Source organism: Mesocricetus auratus, unplaced genomic scaffold (assembly GCF_017639785.1).
Source record: "Mesocricetus auratus isolate SY011 unplaced genomic scaffold, BCM_Maur_2.0 Super-Scaffold_100018, whole genome shotgun sequence".
In the NCBI taxonomy this organism is placed as follows: domain Eukaryota; kingdom Metazoa; phylum Chordata; class Mammalia; order Rodentia; family Cricetidae; genus Mesocricetus; species Mesocricetus auratus.
Window position 1 is genome coordinate 10,590,305 of NW_024429199.1, and position 25,510 is coordinate 10,615,814.

The 25,510-nt window shown below is 40.3% G+C and overlaps 1 protein-coding gene and 1 long non-coding RNA gene across 2 annotated transcripts in view; one reads left to right on the plus strand and one right to left on the minus strand.

Moving 5' to 3' along the window:
* The window catches only part of Cep85l (centrosomal protein 85 like), a 107,828-nt gene extending 84,814 nt beyond the window's left edge, over window positions 1-23,014 (minus strand). The window contains exons 1-2 of the mRNA XM_005073296.4: window positions 22,685-23,014; window positions 7,909-8,067 (exon numbers count right to left, since the gene is read on the minus strand). Coding sequence (XP_005073353.1) covers window positions 7,909-8,067; window positions 22,685-22,757 — 232 coding nt within the window. The 5' untranslated portion in view covers window positions 22,758-23,014. The remainder of the gene's footprint in view (window positions 1-7,908; window positions 8,068-22,684) is intronic.
* Window positions 23,015-23,064: 50 nt separating this feature from the next.
* The window catches only part of LOC110341481, a 45,619-nt gene continuing 43,173 nt past the window's right edge, over window positions 23,065-25,510 (plus strand). The window contains exon 1 of the long non-coding RNA XR_005881863.1: window positions 23,065-23,989. This is a non-coding gene — a long non-coding RNA (uncharacterized LOC110341481). The remainder of the gene's footprint in view (window positions 23,990-25,510) is intronic.

The window sequence follows — 25,510 nt, forward strand, 5'->3', positions numbered from 1 at the left end:
ATTACACAGGAGCCTCTAGGTTACAGAAGAGAATGAGCTGCTTAACGTAAAAGTGCAAAACAACCCTAAGAAAACAGAGCATACACTCTGCAACTTTCAAATCCCCCATCTACTATCTTCGCCACATCATTATAATAAATTTTAAAGTTTGCTAAGAGAACAAATAACAAAAGTATTGTTTAAAGCTTTGAGCACAGTTCCCCTGCTTCGTTTTTAAATTCACTTTAGTTCTAGCTACTCTCCAGCACTTTTTATGCCTTTCCATTTAACCTCACAAACTGTGTAGAACACTACACAGAATGTTGTCTTTGTGTCACACCATACTTAAGATACACTAAAATAAAAGCCTCCTCTCTTTTCTCTTCCCTCTTCCCTCTGCTCTCTCTCTCTCTCTCTCTCTCTCTCTCTCTCTCTCCACACACACACACACACACACACACACACACACACACACACACCAGTAAATGAGTTCATTTCAAAATCAGTCATAGCTGGGTGATGGTGGCGCATGCCTTTAATCCCAGCACTGCGGAGGCAGATCTCTGTGAGTTCAAGGCCAACCTGGTCTACAAAGCTACACAGAGAAACACTGTCTCGAAAACTACAAAAAAAAAAAAAAAGAAGAAGAGGAGGAGGAGAAGGAGGAAGGAAGGAAGGAAGGAAGGAAGGAAGGAAGGAAGGAAGGAAGGAAGGAAGGAAGGAAGGAAGGAAGGGAAGGAAAAAAAAGAAAAACGGTCCTTTGCAGACGTAATCAAAATTAGGATAACAGTCATACAGAATTAAGTAGACGCAAAAGCCATTGACTGGTATTTCCAAACATTTTCCTTATAAGGAAAAGAAAGAGAAACATCTGAAGACAAAGGGGACATGAAAAGGAGACAAGTATCAGAAAAGGGTGCAATGGGTTACCAGAAAAAAAGCCATGCCTTTTGCCTCAGGCCTTCAGAGGAAAGGGTTTTCCAACATCCTGGTTTTAGACAATCTCTAAAAACCTTCAGGGAGATAAAGGTGAAACTTCCCTTTGCAATTTACATCCAAGGAATAGATTCTAGATGGGGAGTTCACAACAGAAGCCATACAAACCTGGATCTGCAGCACTCAAGCCTTTCTGAAGACCCTGAGGGTCTTTAAAATTTTTTGAGGCTAATTTAGGGTCTAGTTACTTAGGGTTTGCTAATAATTTTAACAATGGGGGGGGGAGCAAGGTTCACAATTTAGCACTAGCTGGCATGGACCTCACAGACATCTGCCTGCTTCTGTCTCCCACATACTGGAATTATAAGTATGAGCCTCCACGCCCAGCTAAAATTGCTGAAGTTATTAATCTAATAATTCTCATAATCTTAACAACATTTTTCTTTTTATTATCTTCATATAGCTTTTTGTTCTTTTATCTAAGTTTTAGCAGAGTTTCAAGGGGAATATATAAGTATATGTGTCATCTTAACCTGAAAACTTGCTTGAATTTCTTCTTGTAAGATATAGAAAATATATAGGAAAAATGTGTGTTCCCATACACGCATAGTTAATTTAAATGGGTACTTAGTGAAATATTTAACCATTTTCCTTTTTTGTAGAGACTCTTAAAATTGTTTCACACTTTTCAGTGTTACAGTAAATATTCTTGTATATATTATATAGTTTCACCAACACAAGCTTACACTGAATGAGAACATGTATATGCTACCTATGATTTGTTTTCTGGTGGGTTCTTTTGTCTTTGATTTTCTAGTTGGCTAGTTTGGTTTGGTTGTAGTGCTGAAGATTGAATTCAGGGCCTTGTACATGATCCCTAAGCACTTTGCTGTTATACCCCCGAGCCTCACTTAGGAATAAGTTACATAACCCCTTGTTCTCCTCCCTCCCTCCTTTTCCTGTCTCTGTCTCTCTCTGTCTCTCTCTCCTCTCTCTCTCTCTCTCTCTCTCTCTCTCTCTCTCTCTCTCTGTGTCTCCCTCTCTCTCTCTCTCCCTCCCTCCCTCCCTCCCTCCCTCCCTCTCTCTCTCTCTCTCTCTCTCTCTCTCTCCTCTCTCTCTCTGGAAGATGGGGGAAGAAAGTAACTACTGTGCCTAGACTATAGCAACAGCAATAAAGATGTTATCACTGCCAAGGTGCCCCTCTAAGGAGTAACATTTTCAACTTTGCTCAAATCTGGCTATCACTGTGTATTTTGGAGAAAGGAAGGTCAGTTTCATTGGTAAGAATTGGCATCTCATCTGACATTCACTTTACTATGATGAAATCTGATCATCTTTTCAATCCTATAGTCATCTGCAATTCACTGAATAATTTCTTGTATTTTTTATCTGTGTTAAATAAAGTACTAAATACATAAAATTTTATATATGAATATGAACTTGTGGGCATTAGCTATATTTGTAGGAGCTCTTTAAGTGTTACCAATATTATCAGTTTTATTTAAAAATTTTACTCTGTATATCTCTTTTATTTTCTAACTTTAAGAAGTATAACAAAGTTTAAAAGTTAGAAATATTCTTATGCAAACTGACAATGAAATCAATACCCTATGGTCTAATAGCCAAGTTATGAGAGCTAGTAATACTTTAAAATGATTTAACAAAACAGCAGTGGAAAGAGAGAAAAGTTATTTTCCCAATACTGCAGTCTAAATACAACAAAAAGTATTGAACGTTATATATGAAACCTGAAAGGTTAGAGGAAGAAGGCAGACCATCCAAGGACCTTAGAAGGAGGAAACAAGGAAATAGCATGTTCTTTAAGTTTTCTTTTTGCCTCACGGCTCTAGATTCTGGAACAGCAAAGCCAGAAATTTAAAATGACCAATAGGAGCTATCCAAAAAAATCCCCACAAAAGCTCATTCATGTTAACCCAAGAACAAAAAAAGAATACATCAAGATAGAAAAGGTCTGCATGGCAACTCCTTTTCACTAACCAACCAGCACCTAAAACAGTATAGACCAACCTGCACAATCACCAACTAACGCCAAGAGAGAAACCTAAGCTTCCAATCTTGTCAAGCAGTAATAAAGCATCCAAGGGCCTAACAACAGGGACCACACAGGGAGACAGCAGCCTCATCCCCATCCATGGGTGGATGTACGCCCCCTACACACACACACACACACACACACACACACAATGGCAGAGGAGACCTACCCTAATAGAGACTCTGAATGTCCATTACACCTCAAGAAGGTAAGAAGTAATCCACACTGGGATCAGTGATGTTACCAAGGGAAACCTATTTTATTCCATATCTACCCAACCAGCAGTAAGAAAGTGCTCTCCTCTACCCCTTGGGTACCAAAAGAAGTCAGCCAATTGAAAATAAGGAACCAGTATTACATTCCTTTCAATAACAAAAATATCTAATTAAGACAGGTAGCAAATAAATAAATAAATAAATAAATATACGCTCTACATAATCCTAAGGTGAAAAGATAAAGTCACAAAGTATAAAACATAGTGAACTTGTTGCTCTTCCAGATGACCCAGGGTTCGGTTCCCAGCCTCTACATGGCAGCTCATAAGCATTCTAACTCCAGTTCCAAAGGATCTGGCATCCTCTTCTGAATTTAAGGGTATGTGATACACTTACATATGTGCCAGCAAAATCAACATATAATATATATTTAAACTATTACACACACATACACTCAACTGAATAAAAATGAAAATACATTATGAAAATGAAATAGCATTATTCAATAGTTTGGCAAGCGGATGGAAAATAGCTTTAGGGCATTTATTAATTCAACTTCTGAGCTTTATTTTAGTTTAATACAAATTTTATAATGCAAAATACTTGTAAAAGCAGTGTGTCTTTTATTGATTTGAAACAAATTTTATTCACTATTATGTCCAATAGAACATATTTTAATCCGGAAAAATAAAAAAATGAAAATAGACTTCCAACTCTGTGGGACACAGATAAAGCACTTTATGAGAAAGGAGATGTTGCAATTTATATCTTAATTGTCCCCATAAGCATCACACTTTCTAGCTATTTGTTTAGGGGAAGGGTACATGCCTTAGTGTGTAGAGATCAGGGGACAATTTACGGGCGTCAGTTCTCTTCTCCATATGTGTTCCAAGGAAAGGACTAAACTAAGGTTGGGCTTGGTGGAGAATGCCTCCATCATCTGAGTCATCTCATCAGTCTCCAAGTATCACATTTTAGAGGCTTGGTCCCCAGAGGTTCTAACAACTGAGAGGTACTGAGAGGTTCAATAAACTTAAGTGGTGTTCAGGACACAAGGAAACTATGGAACCCTCTCTTCCCTGCCTTTCCAGCCCCTCTTCCCTCTGTCCTCCTCCTTCTACCCATTCCCAGACTTCACAGCAATGAGGTGAACAGCTCTGCTCTGCCACACACCCTCCCATGTTGTGCTGCTTTAATTAAAATGATGAGCCCAAGAGGTCATGCATCAAAACGAACCCTTCCTACTTATAAGCTATTAGTTTCACTATTTGTTACAGTAGCAGAAACTGGAACCTAGAGAAGAGTGACTTTACACTTACTCATATCTCACTGTGGACAGGCTTTAGAATTGCTCTACAGATACTTAGAGGAGTCTCCATTGCTGTGCAATTCACAAGTTAGAAAAGCCATGGGACCGTCCTACATTAAGAGCTTCCATTTATCTATTTATTTGCTTGGAATTTTCTTTTTTTGAGACAAGATCTTACTACAGCCCAGGCTAACCTCAAATTCATGGCAATCTTCCTCTTAGTGCTGAGATTACAGTTATGTGCTTCCATGCCCAGATCATAGGAAGACAATCAGGCTAGATAAAGCTTCAAGTCATATAAGCCATGTTTAACACCAGAATACTGACAGGGAAGCCTATACTGTGGAGGTTTCGGGTGACAAGTGAGAGTATGGTTGGGATCTAGATGGCAGGCAACTCTTGTTATACACAGCAAGAATCAGATACATTTTGTTCATGGTCTGATCTTTTTAAGTGTCCAAGTCTAAAGGTGATGAGGCAGTTTATGTGTAGAAATTTCAAAGCAGCTACGTACTTGGGCACTGCATGCATAATACTAGACGCTTTAAGCCAAATGCACATGAGGCTCTGATGCAAAGATGTTGGGGCCCATAAAATGGCTTCGCTTCATCTTAAGTCAGAGAGTTCAAAACTATCCTTACTTTTCCAAGGTTAAAGTCATAAGACCTAAAGGTCTAAGGTGAGCTACTATAGGATGTTTGGTTTTAGGCATGAATGTTTTATCTAAATAAGACATGGCTACCAAATGTTTCGAGAATTAAGGAAGAAAGTCTTTCTTTTCCCCCTTTTTAGTTGGGGTATATAAGATGTTGAAGAATAAACAGCACATTCAGTATTCACTGGATTGTCCTTCTAATTCTGTTCTATGTCTGTTTTTTCCTTAGTGTCTTTAGCTGTTGTTTCTCAATTCATACTTCCCCTCTCAGGTACAAACCAGGCAAGTCAGCTGAAGCCCCACAAAGTCAGCTTATTACACAGAGAACTGAGGAAATGTGTGGTACACACAGAATCCCTACAAGCAATCCACAAAATAGCAGCTAAGGCTTTGAGGGATGGAAACCTGAGGAAAATGGTGACAGCAATGTAGGATGCCTATTAAAGAAAGCTGCAGGCAGTGTACAGCCAGACCAAGGGTGGCCAAGTGGACTATAAAAACAGCTGTAAGCTTGCAGTACTCTAGCCTTGGAAGCCCACATCCTAGTATGTGTCCTAAATACTAGACATGGAGGTTTAAGATTCAATGTTTACCACACTGGCTTCCAGTCTTGCTTTGTCCAATTCTTTCTTCCCATTCCTCTATTCCTCTTTTGGTGCAGAGATATTTGCTTTGTGCCTCTTATACCATTGTATCAGAGAAGCTGTAACTTTATTTTTGTTTTTTTATAAGGTTCACAATGAAGTTACAAAAGAAAGCTTTGTATTTAGACCTTTGAGCAATGCTAAACAGTTAAATCTAGGGGATCCTCTTAGATTTAACTAAATATTTTTAACAGTGTGAGATAAACATAAAGTTTTGGGACCAAAGGAAGAATGCATTTTGCATCTCAAATGTAGCAAAACTCCATCCAAGATCTCCAGCTTGGTGCTGCTGAGAAGTGGTAGAAACCTTTAGTTTTGTAGGCAGGCGTATTCCTAAGAGAGATCTTTATGCCTGCCCTCCAGAAGGCTTATAGAATCCTGGTCTCCTCCAATCCTCTTTCAGTTCCTAATCATGAGATAAGCAATTTTGCTCTTTTGGAAATCTTTGAATTAAGTGTGAAATATTCTCAATAGTTAGTCAATCCTACAGATATCAAAATGATAAGAGAATGCTGGAACTCACTACACATACACACTTGACAGGCAGAATGAGCCAGCAGTAAATTTCCTCTAAAAGAAATTATCACAACTCATCTAATTTGAAAATATTGACTAACTATTGAGAATATTAACAAGCTTATGATGAAATCCACATAGATAAAGCATGTGATAAAAAATTCAATAGCCACTCCTGATTTAAAAATAAAATTTTTTCGTAATAGCATGGCTCTTACACCCACAAATTCAGCACACAACTTGCACAAGACTAGAAATGGGAGACGTGCATACGGAGAGACAAATGGACAGAAGATTCATAAGTCACAATACATTATGGTGAACATATGCTTGCATAAATTGTTCCAACTTCAGAGGGCATACAATTCTAGGTAAACCTTAACCTGAACTATAGATCTGGTGGGTGTGTCTTAGCTACTTTTCTCATTGCTGTGACCAGATACCCGACAAGAAACAAGAGAGGAAGGATGCGTCATGAAGGATCATGGCAGGTGTTCTACCTTCATTCCTGTTGCCATGATAAAAATGGCCTGATGAAAAGACATCTGATGGGAGAAAGTGCTCCCTTGGCTTATATTACCAGAGGACAGAGGTAGGAGCTTGAGACAATTGGTTGTATCAAATCTACAGTAAAGAGCAGAGAAATGGATGTACCCACACTGCCCGATTGCTTGGCTGTGCTTACACTCAGCTAACTTCCTTACTCTTGTACAATTAAGGCCCAGCCAAGGGAATGGTATCACCCACAACAGGCTAGATTTTCCTACAGAAACTGACAAATTAATCCCTCACAAACATACCCATAGACCAACCTGATAAAAACAATTAGCTCAACTGAAACTCTCTTTGCAGGCGATCTAGCTGCCCTGAAAATGGCCTCGAAGGTCTGCCCTCTCAGAGGTGTGGCCCCTATGTAATTCAAACATCCTCTCAAACTGACAGTCAGTTACCAGCATGTGGGTGTGATGCATTCAAATGAGAAGGGTCCCATAGGTTTGCATGTTTGAATACTTGGTCCATACTTGCTAGAAATGTCTGGAAAGGACTATAGAGGAGGAGAGTCACTGAGAGGAGGCTGGAGGTTTCAGAAGATTCTCACCCTTCCCAATGCACTTCCTGCCTCCTGTTTAAGGCTCGAGTTGTGAGCTATCAGCCACTGTTCTAGCAGATCACCACCTTTGCTCCTTCTTCACAGACGCTAACCCTCTGGAACTGCAAGCCGAAAATCAACTTTCTCTTAGAAGTTGCCCTGGTCATGGAATCTTATCATAGCAGTAGAAAGTAACTAATACAGCAGTAAGAGGCAATATAGGTTCATCAATAATAATGAATGCACTACTCTGGTTGAACAGCAATCAGAGAGAAGGGACAGGGAGTATATGGGAAATCACTTTCATCTTCAATCAGTTTTACAGCTGCTCTGAAAATACACACAGATAAAAATAAAAATCTTATATTCATGCAGGGGGAAATGCAATATAAACAGAATTTGTTATTTTATATGTAGTAATACTGAATACTACCAACAACACAAATACGACCTTACAATCTTTAGAATCATCTCTTGATAACTTTTCTTACCTTACTCTACATTAGCTTACCTTCCACACTGTCAGAACAGGAAGTGCCAATGCCAGTGTCTCCACTGTCAGAAGTTATACTGTGTCTCCTGATATGGTTATTTCGATGGCTAGATGGAACAGTTGTGGCCTGCCACAATGATTCATTACCAGGTAACCATGCTGATGAATAATCTGAGCCTAGAGAGGGAAAAAATACAAAATTAACGCATGTGAAATATCTGGGAGAAGGCAAAAGATGTTTTAACCTTATAAAAATACACATAGTATTTACGAGATTATTTTTTGTTCAAAGTAAAAACCAACAAGATCAAAACTCATCAGATAAACTCTGTATCACAGGGATGGCTACTGAGTGCTGATTCTGCACCTTCTGACCATAGGACTGTTTTCTGCTTCTAGTCACTGAACTTTTAAAGATGGACTGCTGTTTAAAATCATAATCTGCCTGGACATGATAGTACATGCCTTTAATCCCAGTACTCAAAAGGCAGAGGCAGATTTTACAGATTTCTTTGAGTTCGAAGCTAGTTTAATCTACATAGTGAATTCCAGGACAACCAGAAATACCTAGTGAGACCACATCTCAAAAAAGTAAAATATAAAAATAAACAAATCCTATCTAGCTATATGCTAATGCACAACTGTAATCCCAGCATGCAGGAAGTGCAGACATAGAGAGATTAAGAGCTCAAGGACAGCTTCAAGCACAATGAGGAAGAGGCTTACCTAGACTACTGAGATAGACTCCTGAAAAAACAAATAAACAACCCAGAAAGCTAAATCAATCATCAAATGTCAACAGTCTGCCCTAGCATATTTCAGTCAGACACCTCTGATTACACAAGGTACTGAATAATCTCATCATGAAAGATTAAAAGAAAAAAGCTTCTACTGTGCCCCAGTCATTGTAAATATAATTTTTCAAGAGAATTTTTGTTTAATTATATTTTGGTAAACTGTTTACTAAAACTCCATTTAAAAGTTTCGAATAGAGCCCAGCAGTGGTGGAACATGCCTTTATACCCAGCACTCAGGAGGCAGAGGCAGGCAGGTCTCTGTGAGTTCAAGGCCAGCCTGGTCTACAGAGTGAGTTCTAGGACAGCAAGAGCTGCTACACAGAGAAACCCTGTCTCGAAAAAAACAAAAGTTTCAAATAAAAAATATCACACACAAAATTTAACCCAACCAAAATCCATACATTCCAATGAGCATCTATACAGTTAGAACAGCCACACTGAAATGTGGAACTTCACACTGGATTTTACACTCTCACTGCTGGATATATTTGCATGTACTTATCCACTCCCCAAAACAAAAAAAAAATATTCATGACAGAGTCAGAATAAGGAAACAATTAGTTTTTGCTAAAATTTCAACAGCACAATAAAACAGTCTCAAAAATTCAACTGATTCATAATAAATGATTCAGCCTGTTCATTCATTCCCCTATTTGTAAGAAAGGCTTGCTCATTCTAGAATACATAACAGCAAGCCAAGATGTTTATAATATAGTAATTCCTAAAAGTCTTACTAAGGGGATTGTTTTGTTTTGTTTTGTTTTGAGGATTAGAAAGACACACAAGTCTTTCAGATTTCTTTTTCCACAGTAAAACAATCACATTTTAACTATATGGTACATAAACCTTAAACGATGTAAAATATGGGTCATGGTTAATTTTGTATGTGAACTTGACTTGTCACATATAAGCCATGAGACGGAAGACTGATGGAAGCAGAGGCAGACACCCACAGCTAAATACTGAACTGAACTCCTGGGATCCAGTGACAGTGTCTGATGAGCAAAGGGGTCAAGACTGGGCTGTTGAAACCCACAGACAGCTGACCTGAACAAGGGGGAGCTCTTGAAATCCAGACTAATGACTGGGAGGCCAGCATGGGAGTGATCCAGACCCCCTGAATGTGGGTGTCAGTGAGGAGGCCAAGGCAATCTATGGGGCCTTGGGTAGTAGATCAGTATGTATCCCTGGCGTACAAATGAACTTTGGGTACCCATCCCACAATGAGATATGCTCTCTCAGCCTGGACTCTTGGGGGAGGGCCCATGCCCTTCCCTGAATGAAATGACAGACTCTGGAGATCCCCCATAGAGAGAGGGCCTCACCCTCCCTGGGGATCAGAGTGGGGATTGGGTGGGGGCTGGGAGCCTGGTGGGGTAGGCGGAGGAGGAGGAGAGGGAGAGGGAGCTGGGATTGACATGTGAAGCAAGCTTGTTTCTAATTTAAATTTAAAAAAAGAATAAAAAAAATAAGCAGTAATAAACAATAACAAATGTGAAAAGAAAAAAACTTCAACACTCCTCAAAACTTAAAAAATAGATAAAAGAGAAATATAAAGCTAAGAAATACACAGATGGATAAAAAACTATTGCAAAAAAAAAAATCCAAGCTCGTTGATAAATAATTAATGTGAAATCAAAAGGCAACCTAGCCAAGATACTCCTAAAGATTGTGTTAATGTCTGCACTACAAATAGAAAGGAAGGAAAAGGGGAAAAAGTAAAGCCAGGCAGACAGATCTCTGTGAGTTCAAGGCCAGGCAGATCTACATACTAAGTTCAAGGACAGTAAAGGCAACACAGAGAGACCCTATCAAAAAAATAAATAAATAAATAAATTTAAAAAACTTGAAATGGGCTAGCAATCTGAGGTGGAAGATTGGAAGACAAGTTAGTAAGTTCCAGGTCAGCCTGCAGGTATATATGGAAACCATATACAAAAAAAAAAAAAAAAAGAAAGTGTAAATCTAAAATCTGCAAAAGTGAGCTTCTAGACAGAAGACAGTTCCTTAAAAACTATTTCCAATGAAAGAAAAGGCGAAAGGAACAGAACTTTGACTACTAAAATAATGTTCCTGTGGGGGACCAGATGGCTTAGCAAGGAAAGGTGCTTGCCAGTGTTCCTGACCCGAGTGTGGTCCCCAGGAATCCAGAACCCACATGGTGGAAGAAGCAGCTCCCATAAGTTGTCATCTGACTTCCACACATGCACTGATTTGTGTGTACTCACACACATACACACATGCACATAAACAGGGGAAATAAATGTAAAATACAATGTAACTAAGGATCTAAAATGCTTACATTGTCAATTTAAACAGGATGAATTTCACAGGAAGGAAATTCACAACCTCAGGTTTCAGCATGTCTAGGAATTCTCTGAACTCAGAACCCACAAATCACAGTACCCAATCTCTGTACCTATTCCCTTAGGCAGGAAACCTGGCTGTGCAAAGCCACCGTCCCAGTCCTTACTTCAGTCAGATTATAGAATGAAATAAAGACAACTCAGGGGGACTGGAAAGAAACTCATCCAAACATTGCTGCAATCTTCTCCAGATGTCAAGACTGCTCACTGCTCTGACTGCCATGCTTTTATTTTATTTTGAATTACTACAGTTTAACTTAGATTAGAAAAATGTCTTATTTCTTTAAAATGCTTACCAGTAATAAGACTAATAACTTATTAAATGCCATTTAACTAAAGTCTTAGGATATTCTCTCCTAGAATGGGAATGAAATGTCGGCCTCTTCTGAAATAAATGGGTTATATCCTAACATAAATCAAACTACTGAAATTCAAGTGTTTAGAAATACAACATGCTGGTTTCCAGACACGGCATCATCATTGCATTCATAAACTCACAGATGCTATAGTTAGCTGCATAAGACCAATCAATAATTCTAGCATGGGGGTGGGGTCATGAGGCTCTACCACTAGCTGAGAGCTGAGCAGCTAATGGCAGTTGATGGCTGCTGAGAGGTGAGAAGACATTTTTCTTTGGTATGTGGCCACCGGTAGGTTGCCCATGTGCAGGCAGGCAGCAGTAACTGGACTCACTGGGTTATAAAAAAGAAGGAAGATGACATGAAGGTGGGAGAAGCATCTGTTAGCGGAGTACTGGAGACAAGTGGGAGGAAGAACTGGAAGTGGATATGATCAATACATTTTATATATTATTAGATTGTTTACAATACAGAGTTGTACATGAATACACACAAAATAACCTGGAAACAATGGAAAACATGAGGCACTGAGAAGATGCCTTGCTCAGCAAAGTACTTGCTCCATAGCATGTGGGCCTGAATTTAGTCCCAGCACCCACACAACAGTCGGACACAACCCCCACCTGTGAGCCCAGTCGCGGGGAGACAGAGACTAGTGGGGCGCTGAGCCTTTCTGATTCCTCTATCATAAAGACAGAAACACTGCTTTATGGATATAAAAATCCTAATGACCCACACATTGGAATAGAAGACCTTATGTTTTGTTTTTCAATACTAAGTTCACCTCCTGGGAAAAACAGTATTTCTCATACTGGAAATACAAGAAGCTGGGCATCAGAAGAGTCACCTACTGTATTTTATTTTCCGCAGCGTGTCTGAAGCACAAATGTGTTAGCATCAAGTTTTCCATAAAGAATAACCATACCTATAACTATACTTAGGATAACAATGAGTTTCCTTAACTAATGACAACACTAAGCCATAGAAAACAAACACAGCTCATGATAAAGCAAATATACAAGTTTTTATTTAAATCTGGATGTGCAGCATAAATCATAAATACAAATTACAATCGTTTGGGGGCAGGGGGTACCTCACTAGCCCAGGCTTGCCTGGAACTCTCTATGCAGCTGAGAATGGCCTTGAGCTCTTTGAATTCTTACCCCTCCTGCTTCCACCTCCTCCACAGTATTTTTCAAAATGTAGGCCGCTAGCCATTAATGGATCTTAAATTCAATTTAGACACCAATATTCTTAATCAAAATAGAACAAAATGGAAAATATCAAAGTGCACTAATTCTTATACCTCAAAAGCATAAATATCTTACATTTTAACAACTCAGAATTATTAAAAAAAATAGTACTTTGCCACATAGTTCAGGTTAGCCTTCATCTCCCTCAACTATCCTGTTGATGTGAGAGAAATCAATGTACAGAATAGGTTCAGGAATACGCCCCCAGAATAATCCATACAGCCAACCAACCTGAAACGCTTCATGGTCTTTCTGAATAGTAACTGCAGTACTCCTAACATGTCCACTGCTGTCACAGATCACACTTTGTAGCTGGAGAGCTGTAATCAGCACCAGGAAGCTCTGCTCCTGATAGAGTAACTGCCAAATCATCCACCACCCATCCATCAAAATTAACTTCTGAATCAGGTGCGTTTGTATCATGCTCCTGCTGACACAATCTATGGGTTCCTGGCGGCACAGTAAGAAAACTCAAACTCACATTCGGGAATTCTTCACCAACTGGAAATCTCGCACTAACTCTACAGCTCCAACCGCTCTCACCATCTAGCTCTCCAACAGACCAGAACAGCTAGGCACACTCACCTCTTCTTCATACAGAACAGTCAAGTCTATAACTCCAACTGCTTCCCTCTTTAGCTTTTTAAAGGACTTACTTGCTCTTTCTTCCTGGTTCTTTCGTTAGCATTAAATGACTACTGCTTTGTTCATTTCCAAACTCTGGTTTAAATTATCTCACAGAATTTACCAAAGTGTATTAACTCATACATGACTTTCTTCTACTTCACCAAACTGAAAAGCAAAGAACAAACTTTTTATCTAAGTGTCCCCAACTAGCCCCAGAGCTGTGCACTCAGGCAGTGTCAACAAATGAAGTCATTGTGAGCATTGGATATCCAATAAATGTTCGCTGAATAAAATTAGAATTTTGGAAGCCTTACAATTAGACCTACAAAAATATCCTTCCCTTTAGAAGAAGGATTAAAACAAGAACTTTGTTGGGAAGTTCTGTTTATTTTAAAATCCAAGGTATTTTCAACTATCCCTTGACCCAGTATGCATTCACATATCTATTTAAAGACCAGTAAATATTGTCAAAGTAGCTTTAAAAAGCACTTTAAAACAGTTATAGAGCCGGTGGTCAAAATCCTTAAGAAGGATGAGAAAGTAGTCTCAAATAGGTCAAAAGACACAAAAAGTCTCTCTCACACACAAAAGCACTAAACCATATAAGAAAACATTCTTAATATAGGGGAGGGAAAGTAAATTTTCCTTAAGGGTGTGGATACTGGCAGGTCAATGCTGTCCCGGGGGAGAGCCCCACACCCAAACAGGCAGCACAAATGGATTCAGAAGGGTAGTGTGTGTGTGTGTGTGTGTGTGTGTGTATGTGTGTGTGTCTGTGTGTCTGTGTCTGTGTGTGTAGGTAGGGGAGTTAGGCACTGAATTTGGGAGGAGATTTAAGGAAATAAAAGGTGAATATGATCAAAATACATTATAAGCACATATGAAATGTCAAAGAATTAATGCAAAATATATTTTTTAGATATTTATGAGGGTTTAAAAGTTAAAAGCACTTGCTTTCTTGCAGAAGACCCAAGTTCATTTCCCAGCACCCATATCAAGCAGCTCATAGTCTCCCCTTACTCCAGAGAACCCCATGCCTCTGGCCTCCTCAGAAACCTGCATTCATATGCATGTACCTGCATATACACACATATAGAAAATAAGTATCTTTAAAACTGTCGGAGAAAAAGGACAGGCAAAGAAGGGGAGGGTTGGTAAGAGGCTGTGTTCCTCCAATCACAAAGAGATCAAATGATCAGTGCAGATATGAACTGCAACTGGGGGTCAAATTCTAGGTCAGAGAAAAGAACTAAGAGTAAAACAAGGTCAATTCCATAATGGGAATTAAAGCAGTCCTTGAGGGTGGTTCTTCATTCAGTTAAGATAAAGTGAACAGCATCCAATTAGTAAGCGGTCTGTTCACATTAAACACATTAGCCAGTCAGAAAGGGACTACATTAACGTCTAGTTATCTGGAAGTTAACTGGCTTTCTTACATGTAAAGATTTAGGTCAATGTTTAAGTAATCAGTAACTAGTAGATGTGGCTTTCTAAATGTGAAAGGGGAGAGGAAAGAGAGGTTAATGCTGATCGAAGGTACAAAGTTTCAATTAACCTGGAAGAGTTAGCCTTGGTGAACTTTTGTTCTTCATGGTGACAATTTAATAATAATATATTGTATACGCCAAAATATGCTAAAGGACTAATTTTTGACAACATCATCACAAAAAAGTGAAGAATGTTAATGAGTGTGATTAAATCTTTCTACAGAATCTATTAGGTTAAAATGTGTTGATAAATGTATACGTTTTTCCTAATTAAAAATAAAACGTAAAAGCCAAGAATGGTGGGTAACACACTCCTGTAATTTTCTACTTAAAAGATGGAAAGAGGATGATTAGGACTTTAAGGCCGCCTCAGTTACATCATGAGTTTGGGACCAGAGTAAGCTACCTGAAAACCCTGTCTTATAAAACAAAAAGAATTTATTGTTTAACTATTAAAATAAAGTTTACATTAATGTCTTAGGGTTTTTATTGCCATGACCATGGGAACACTTATAAAGAAAGTCATTTAGTTGGTGCTGGATTACAGTTTCAGAGGTTCAGTCATCATCGTAACAGTGGGAAGTATGGAGGCACCAGATAGACATGGTGCTGGAGAAGAAGAATCCTGAGTTCTACATCTACAGCCACAGGCAGCAGGAAGAGAGACTCTGGCCCGGGCTTGAGCATCTGAAACTTCAAGGCCCACCCTCAGTGACACACTTCCTCCAGTAAGGCCGCAACTACTCCAAGATCACACTGCCAATATGCCACTCCCTATGGGCCTATGGGGAGTATATTCATTCAAACCACCACAATTAATAAAATGTAAATATGAAAACGCTCAAAGTTCCTTTTTACTAAGTAAGTACTACAAATAATTTTGAAAACATGACCACAAAAGGTACTACAAGCAGATGCTTTGAATTTCCTTATTTTCAGTTCTACTATTAGATCCTTGAAGTTGGTCTGGGCTGGTGTTAAAACAGCTCATTTAAAAATAATCAGAAAATAAATAGTTTGCCTTTCATAAAGAAATTATGAACTCAAAGAAATATTTCCTCACCAAATTTTCTTACAAGAAGCAACCAAAAGGTTAGGGTGGCAATCAACACAGATATGGCTAACTCTTCTATGAAAACATTACCCGCTGTTGATATCAGGGATGGACAGGAAGTCGCACTCCTTTCTGGTTATGTGAAAACACACAATCTAACAGGTATTTTGGCATCTGTATACTTTTCTTATTAGTCTCTGCCAGGAACTGGAAACCTTAGGTATTCTGAAAATCCCTGAGAGACTGTTAATTAATCAAACCACCCCATGTGTACAGGAGCACAGCACCAGTGCTCCACAGGCTTGCCCTTCTCTTGGGCTGTAACTCATCACTGCACTCAGAAAGCATTCTTTATGACAGCAAATTCTGTCTGTCCACAGAAGAAGATAAACACCAAATCAAAATCAATTTTCCTAAACAACAAAACTGTTAAAGTGCTGTGAAGGCTACTTTTATTATATGTAGCCTACATTGAACATGTAGGCAAGTTATTCCTCAATAACTCTTAATTTTCTTAGTAGCATCAGCACCATGAATAATAAGTCTAAATGCAAAAGTGGGTCAACTGGTAAAAGCTTTAAAATGGACACATAGTCCATTTCTAAGGATAAATAAAAGCTACAGTTCATTTGAGAGCCTACAACATTTACTATTAAAAACAGCAAAGTATTGTTATCAACAAATTTTGGTCTGCTGACACCCACCATGTAAATAAAGACATAGACTGAAGCTTCTGGGTTCATTCTCTTTAAAGTATCCTAAAATCCTATCAACTATCTGAAATGTAAGTTAGCACTACCTAGTAAATTTATAATGAATCACTGGGGGAAAGCAAAAGAGAATGTAAGTCCAGAGGACAGTTAATAAAGCATGAGATAAAAGTCCACATCAAAGTGAGTGTGATGGTGCCCACTTTTAAATCATGCACTCTGCAGGCAGGCAGATCTCTGAGTTCCAGGCCAACTTGGTCTACATAGTAAGTTCCATGCCAGCAAAGGTTACATAGAAAAACCTTATTCAAATAAAAAAATAAAAGAGGGGGAAGGGAGGGAAGGAGGAACAGAGGGAAGGATGGGTCTCCTATTCTGATGGGAGGTAACAATGTAAACACCAGGCAGGTGCTCTGAGAAACAGCAGTCAAAGCATCCATCGCAAGAAGTTGTTTCATCTGAGGAAAATCCAGGACAGGTCTCTACTTTAAAAACTGGAGGCCACAGGCAAGCCCAAGGAGGGGATGGCTTTACCTTATGTACTCCAACATTATTGGAAAACTTAGATATCTATCTTATGCAATGAAATGAGCTATCTAATTTCTGCCAGTTTTGTATTTTTAAGTCCCTCACTGACAGTGGTTAGTAGCATTCAACCATTTCCTTCTGACCTATCAGGTATGACCTGTTAGTTGTATGAGACTTTGGTGATCAAACACCATATTCTCCTGGTTTTACCTCTATACTCCCCTGGCTGCTCCTGCTTAATCTCTTTGGAGGCTCATCTTTCCCTATTCAATCAGAAAAATCGGTGTCCCACAGTTCAGTCCTCGGCCATCTCCCCTACATTCCCCAGTATCTTTTCTGTAACCTCTCCATGGGACTCAATCAACTCCCATTGCCAATACCATTATACTCAGGAAGAGTTTAGGTGTATGCCAGCTTCCCACTGAATCTCACCTAGACATAAAAATGTCATCAGACTTCACACTTGACCTTCCTCAAACTCCTCCCCACTTCCAACAGTTCCCATTGCAGAAAAGGGGAACCACAGGTCATTATAACTACTGCAGGGCAACTAAGAAGTCATGTTTGATTTCTGTCCCTCCTTTGTAAATCCTATCAGCTTTATTTCTCACAAACAGTCTAAGCCTTTCTCTTCTCTCAAAACCCCATCTAACTGCCCTAATCCAACAGCAATGATATAAAGACTGGCTTCCTTTTGTTATTCTTGCGTCTACCTCTTCATGATTTCTTCCCCTACACAATCAATATGTGATTCATAAATAGAGGATGTCCATATGTGACCCCAGTGCACAAAACAATGTGTGCCTCAAACACTGAGGAAAAGAATGAACAGTCCTTCGCCCTTACTCAGGTAACTTCTGTCCACATACAGAAAAAATCCAGCCCAGTGTGGTGGTGCACCCAGGGGGGCAGGATACATGAGGACTTGTCTAAAAAAAAAAAAATCACAAAAAAAGTTTTAACGCCTTGTGCGGCTGGAGAGATGGCTCAGAGATTAAGAGCACTGCTTGTTCTTCCAGAGGTCCTGAGTTCAATTTCCAGCAACCACATGGTAGCTTACAACCATCTATAATGAGATCTGATGCCTTCTTCTTGCATGCAGATAGAACACTATATACATAATAAAATAAATAAAGCTTTTCAAGGCAGTGTTGGCGCATGCTTTTAATTTCAGCACTCGGGAGGCAGAGGCAAGTGTATCTCTGTGAGTTCAAGGACAGCCTGGTCTACAAAGTGAATTCCAAGGCACCTAGGGCTATTACACAGAAAAAACCCTATCTCAAAAAAAAAAGTCTTGCATTACTATCGGGCCCTCCCCTCTGCACATCCCTGCTCACTGATCTCAGGACTAACAGTCCTGATGCAATCCAAGCCCCACCACACACACCTCTCTTCATGAGACGCACCTTCAGGTCTCAGCACAGCCTCCTTGGAGAGGCCTTCCCTGACCAGGCTGCCCAAAGTCATTCTGCCCACACTTCTGCTGGTTTCCTTCCTAGTCAGCAAGCCTAGCTGAACTAGCTTCTTATGTATCACTTACTGTCCCCAGGAGAATGTAAGCTCCTTTATAGCAAGGGCCTTCATCTCTGGTCCCACAGTATGACACCATGTTAGTACAGAGCCTGGCATATAGTTAATACTTGATAACAAAAACTTACACTTAGGTGGAAAGTACCATACTAGATAGTAACAATGTATTACATCAATAAATAAAAATAGCTAAAATAAAATATCAGTACAAAAAGAAGTTTGGTATTACAATAGTCCTTCCCTATTCTTTGTTTTATTTGTAGGGTGTGGCTGAGCCTGGATTTTTTTGTTTGGGTTTGGTTTGGGGTTTGTTGAGACAGGGTCCCACTACACACTCCTGGCTGGCCTGGAACTCACTATGTAAACCTAGCTGGATTTCAACTAGATACAATACTATTGCCTCTACCCATCTAGTGTGGGATTATAAGAAGGCAAGACAACGTTCAGTACTTCTATTCTTAATTAGTGACCTTCCACAATAAACTGATCTCTGAATATTTTTAAAGATTAAAGCATAAAATATCAAAATCTTTAAAGCAGTAATAACAATATGTTGGGGCTACATGTTACCTGGGTGATCACATTCTTCTTATTTAATGCATAATTTGTGGGAACTAATTAAGCTACAATTCAATAAAAACAGTATCTAAGAGACTGCAAATCTTCATTATCTTCTCGGGGCACATATTTCTTATAGACAGAAAAGCTTTAATATCTTTCTGTTCATAATATACATAAAAATTTACAACAATGGGTGTCATCAGTTCAACTCACCATTTATTTCCTGGCCTCAGATTAATACACCAGTTTCATTCAAGCCAAGCAGTGATCAAATTCCAATTACTAATCAAGTCCATTTCACAAAAGTCATCACTCAAGTGGTGATTCACCCACACCCAATGACTACTATGAAAGAACATGTCCAACTGAGCTGACAGAGCGTTACCTTGCATTGTTACCAGAGTGCTCTTAGGTCCATCTAACTCAGAACCACAGCAGAAAACATCATTTGTTGGAATCTCAGTAGCTATGACCACTATCATTATGACATCACTAAGCGGCTTGTAAGTGATGCATCGACTATGAAGATGCAAATTTAAAGCTCAAGGCAATGAGCAAGTGACATCATGAAAGTGTTAACTGTAACAGTTTTAGCATGTTTTAAAAGTATAATATTCTACCCCAAAATATTTTAAGGATTGGATATATAAGTTTTAAAATATGACTTACAAAACTAAGAATGGTGACTCATACTTGTAATCTCAGAACTGGGAAGGCAGAAACAGGAGGGCTGCTGTAAGTTTGAGGCCAACCTGGGCTACATATTTAGACCCTGTCTCAAACAAATAAAACTGTGTGTATGTGTTGACCTATATTAAAGAACATGTCCACTGTAACTGGAAGCCCTCCAGATACCACTGCATAATTCTAGATTTCAAAAGAATAAGGGAGATAGATTCATCTTTCAACCAACTCTGATGATGCTATACATTCTGAAAAAGAGTCATTTCAAATACATTCAAGTGCACAAAAGACACACCACTTCTATTTTAAAGTAGCCTTTAAGCTATATTTAAGTGTAGCGGGAGGACTTTATATCTCTTACATGAAAATGTAAGACAATTTTCATTTTAGATTGTTTTAGAACATTGTTAGCCATAAACCCGAGAAACTGAACAAAGACAAAACACAATGAAACCCTAAAGGAAAAACAAATGCTTCTGTTTTCTAAAGTACGCATACCGTTCCCATTTGTTACTGCATTAAACACAGCAGCAGCAGCAGCTTTCTCTCCACTGTAGAAAGCTGACACTGTAGCACCTTTGCTTCCCCATTAGTCAATCACCTATTTGTAGAATCCAGTTCCAGAGCCCAGAATTCACTTCTTGCATACCGTGATAGAATCTTTTTAATATCAGAAAACGATTTACTGTCTCAGAACCAAACATATTGCTCATCAACTCCATCAGAAGCCGGGGCTGGCAGATGTCTCAAGCCTGTGATCTCCCAGCACTTTAGAGTTGTTGGCAGCATCAGTAGCTCAAGCCCAGTCTTGGCTTCATTGCAACTCTGTGCTAAAGGCCAGCCTGGGCTACATGAGATCCTCTCCCAGAAAAACAGAAAATAAAAAACTGACTTTTGTTCATATAGGCCCTAAAATTGCTCAAATTAACCCAAAGTTGTATTTGTCAACCAGTACTTCAAAGACACATTCTTAGAACAAAAGAAGCTTTCCCCAAGAACCAGGCCTTAAGTTATCTTGACTCTCACTGGACCACTAGATATACCACACTTGTTTATCTAAAGAATAACTTTTTAATTAATTTTAAATAATTTATTTATATTGACTCAATGAGAAAATAATTGTATCACCATTACTATAAAAATAATCCATTCTCAGTATAGATCTGAAATTTTTTCACTATTTTTGTTGGAAAGAAATATTGTGATTTATGGCTTACTGGTGTCAGCGATAAGAAAAAACTGTTTTAGAAGGCTATATACTGTCCAAATCCCTTAGATCTGGGTACTACTTTAAAGTATTTTCTTTCTCTGTATTCTACAAATAGCAAATGCCTAAAACCTGCAGTGTAACAGCAGTCTTTCAGTTATTTAACTTCTAACTCTAAGGTGCTTTCTTCGTAGAAAACAATGGGAATGGATACGGTGCTTCTGTGATACTTGCAACACAGGCCATTACCACAGAGAGGATGTTCCAGGTTAGGTTACAAAGACATCACAGATGGCTTTTGACATATATGAATAAATGGAAACCACTCTTTCTCCTCCACCCCCCCCCCGAAAATGAGTATCTTCTCCATCGCTAAAGCCACTTAGAGCCAGGACCTTCGACAACTAGGTAAGCATTAGAAACCTTGAAACTGCTCTCTCCTCTTGAGGACAAACAGTAAATATTTACAAAGTAATCCCATACATATATTTTTGCTAATCTAATCTCCATTACTTCTAAAAATACTATGGGTCTAAAGTGTGAGATAATTTCATGATATATGCATGTATATCACACATATCACAAACTTCTAACCAGTGGTTCTCAACCTGTGGGTCGCGACCCCTTTGGGGGTCATGTATCAGAGAGCCTGTATATCAGATGTTTACATTACGATTCATAACTGTAGCAAAGTTACACTTATGAAGCAGCAACGAAAATAATTTTATAACTAGAGGAACTATATCAAGGGTCACAGCATTAGGAAGACTGAGAACCTCTGATAATTTTGAACTAAACTACCACCGAATTGCATTGTTTGAAATTTCAATAGCAATAGGACTGTCTGGTATCTTCTAAAAAGCTGAGGATATCACAAGAGGACCCCCACCAAATGTATCTAGAGCTTTGGAAAATGTACACAAATGTCTCTAAGTTACAAGTTCAAACACTTCGTAGAACAGGGTTACTACAGATGAGTAACCAAAAATATCTATATTTGTAGGAGAAATTTTGCATACAGGTATGTGGCCTTTTTCTTGGGGGTTGGGGGAAGTCTATGTATCCTTCAGCTTTTCAAAGAGGTTCAAACTCAGTTAAGATTAAAATGCCCTTAAGGACTGTCATCGTTAGATAACTTGTCATGGTCAAGCCAAGCCTTTTCTATTCCAGAATCCAGTGGCTCCTACACAACTTCTGGGTGACACGGGCATGAAATGGTCGTCCGATTCTAACAGCCCCCTCCACCCAGGCAATGCTGCAAACCCGCCCCCGCCCCCATTTTCCCTGAGCCCTGCAGCTCAAAGGTGGCTAGGTTCTGGTGGGACCCAGGAGGTGGCAGGCAGCCGCTACCCGCTTTCTAGGAGCTGTCGAACCCCCGGGGGCTACTGACTGCCACCACGTCCCCCAGCAGCGTCCCTGGTCCAGCGGCTGCGGGCGACACCGCAGCGACCTTCCCTCCCGCGTCCCGCGTGGGCCAGCCACGCACCACACGAGAGACAACAAAGCCCGGCCGAGCGGCCCACAGGGGTCGAGTTGTCACCCTGCGGGGGTCGCAGGCCTGAGGGCGAGGGCTCCCGAGGCACCCCGGCAGCCACCACCCTACCCGCCCGCCGTCCCCCCGTCCCCCTTACCCGCGGGGAAGCTGCGGGCCCCGCCGGGGCTGTCCCGGCCGCCAGCCTCCGGGGCCAGGAAACGGCCCCACATAGCGGGAGAGCAGGCGAGCGGGCGAGCCGGGAGCTCGGGGCCCGCGGTCGCCTCGGCTTCTGGGCGGAAACTTGAGCGGAGCCTGGGCCGCGGCGGCGCGGGCCGGACCAGGGCAGGCGGCTTAACGGCTCCTCAGCGACGGCCCGGGAACTCGGCGGCTGCCATGGCCCCAGCCGGCTTGCGCTGAGGCCCGGGCCAAGGAAGCGAGCGGCTCCCCGGGGACGGCGGCTCGATCCCGGGCTGTGCCCAGGCTCCGACGCTCCGGGCGAATCTGCAGCTGCGGCTCCCCTCAGCACCCTCCGCCCCACAAGAACCCTAGCCAGGCGGGCCTGGCTGCGCCGCGAGGGGCGGGGCCTGGAGGGCCTGGGGGCGGGGCCTGAAGGACCCAGGGGCGGGGCTGGAGGCGGGGTCTCGGACGGTCTTGGCGAGGCAGAGACCTTTTTGCCCAAAGCTTACTGGTGATTATCTCTGAAGCCGCTCTGGTACCTGCCTACTTCTGCATCCTGTTTCCTACAAGCCGAGAGAGCGGCCACGATCTGACCCCAAGCCCTGTCTTCCTATACACGCCATCTGGGGCACTGTTATAAAAGGTGCGAGTAGTCCACGGAACCCATCACTACTAGTTAAAAAAAAAAAAGAGGTCAAATGCGGATGAGGGGCGCTCCATCTGACTCAGACTGGAGATCAGATTTTAAATCGTCACCACGCATTCCAGGAGCACCGTCTACGGATCACGGTGGGAATAGAAAAGAGGTCGTCCCTGCCTCCCACGTCTTAGAGCCCTGCTCCACTTTACTGCCTCCCTTCTGAGGAACAGACGTCCTGAGAAAAGACAAAGGGACGCAGCATCCACTTCAAATTCTTCTTGCAGTATTTAGACACAAAATAAACACTGGTCAACCACCATAGCAGGAGGCGGGCGCTGTGTTCAGCATATCAATAAAGAAAAGCAGAACTCAAGTACCTTAGGCTTCAAGTCCAGTGTTGTTTTTCCTACTGAGGAAGTTGTTAACAAAGCCTCATATTTACATATTTTTCTCAAAAAAATACTATTTAAAACTTGTGAGGTTTAAATTTGGAAGTATATTCTATCGCTCACCACATTTGTTGAAATGTATCCGACTGAGGTTGTACGTCTAGTCGCCTTCCTGCAGACTTATTTCTCCAAACCCTGTGATGTTGGTCAAGGGTCAAGCGATTACGATGCTAGAATGTGACAGAAATATGAAAAGGTAATCAGATGGTTCTTTTCTGAATTAAAATTTTCTGAATTAATTATGACCCTTGAGAAGGATGGGTTTATTAGAAGTTCCACAAAGAAAATCATCAAAACCCCGCATGGTGGCACAGGCCTTTTAATCCCAGTACTCTGGGGGCAGAGGCTGGTGAATCTCTGTGAGTCTGAGGCCAACCTGGTCTACAAAGCAAGTTCCAGCTAGGGATGTTACACAGGGGAACCCTGTCTTAAACACCACCCCCCTCCCCAAAGAAAAAGAAGGAAAAAAATTCACCTACCCAGTTCAGGGATTCTTAAAACTAAACTCTAAAACCCTTTTGTCCAAGAAATTTTTTGCACAACCCTGGATTGTTCAAGAAATTTTACACAACACTGGATGTATAGGTATACGAAATAGTTGTTCCAGTCAAATATTTGCTTATTTCATAAATTTGTTTTAAAGAAATCCTTTGGTACTCATCAATTTTCCCATTTATTAAAGATGAAAACAAATATGTATGTTAATGAGATAGATGCAATTGTTTATTTTGTATAAATGATTAAATCTTGGCCAAGTATAGTAGTACAAACAAGTAAGCCCAGTATTTGTTGGAAACCAATGGATCAGGAGTTCCTGGATTACAACATAAGAGTTTAAGGCTATCCTGAATTGCATAAAGAAGCCCTATGTAGGGAAGAAAAAAAATAAAAGAAGGAAGGAAGGAAGAAATAAAGAAAGGGAGGGAGGGAATGGTGGGAGAAAAAAAAAGATACTAAGAATAAATTTAATACCAAACTAAAACTCTTGGTTTAAAAAAAACTTTTAAGGACATTATTGAGTGGATCTGTAGGGGTTGGGGAAAGAGTGAGGAATTAATATAATCAAAATACATTGTATGAATTTCTCAAAGAACTGATAAAATATTTGTAGAAAAACAATATTGAGCTGTATAGATGGCTCAGCAGTTAAGAGCACTTGCTGTTCTCCCAGAGGTCCTGGGTTCAGTTCCCAACACCTATCTGGGGCAGCTCATAATCACTAATAACTCCAGTTCTGATGTCCTCTTCCTGCCTCTGAACACATGGGGTACACATTCATATGCCCCAACATACACACATACACATCAAATAGTAAAAAGTCTTTTAAATGAAAAAATAAATGTTACATTAATAAATTTGATAAGAATTCAGTCAATTGTGTTGTTGGGGAAGTCTTATGTCAATAAAGCACTGTTGAGCCAATAGAGAACCAACATAGGAGGGACTAGGAGTCGAGGAGGACTCTGGGTAGGAGAAACACAAGAGAGTCGAGATGTGACGCCATGGGGTAGGAAGCTCGGAAACTTCTCCGGTAAGAGACATACTTAAATTAACAATTATGGGGTAATTACTTAAGTCAGAGCTAGCCAGTAAGAAACAAACAAGGCCAACAGCTTCATAATTAATACAGCGTCTTGTGTGTTTGTTTGGGACTGATGCGGCTCTGGAACCAGGCTGGCAGGAAGGCTTCTCTCAAGGAAAAGCTTCTCTTAACATT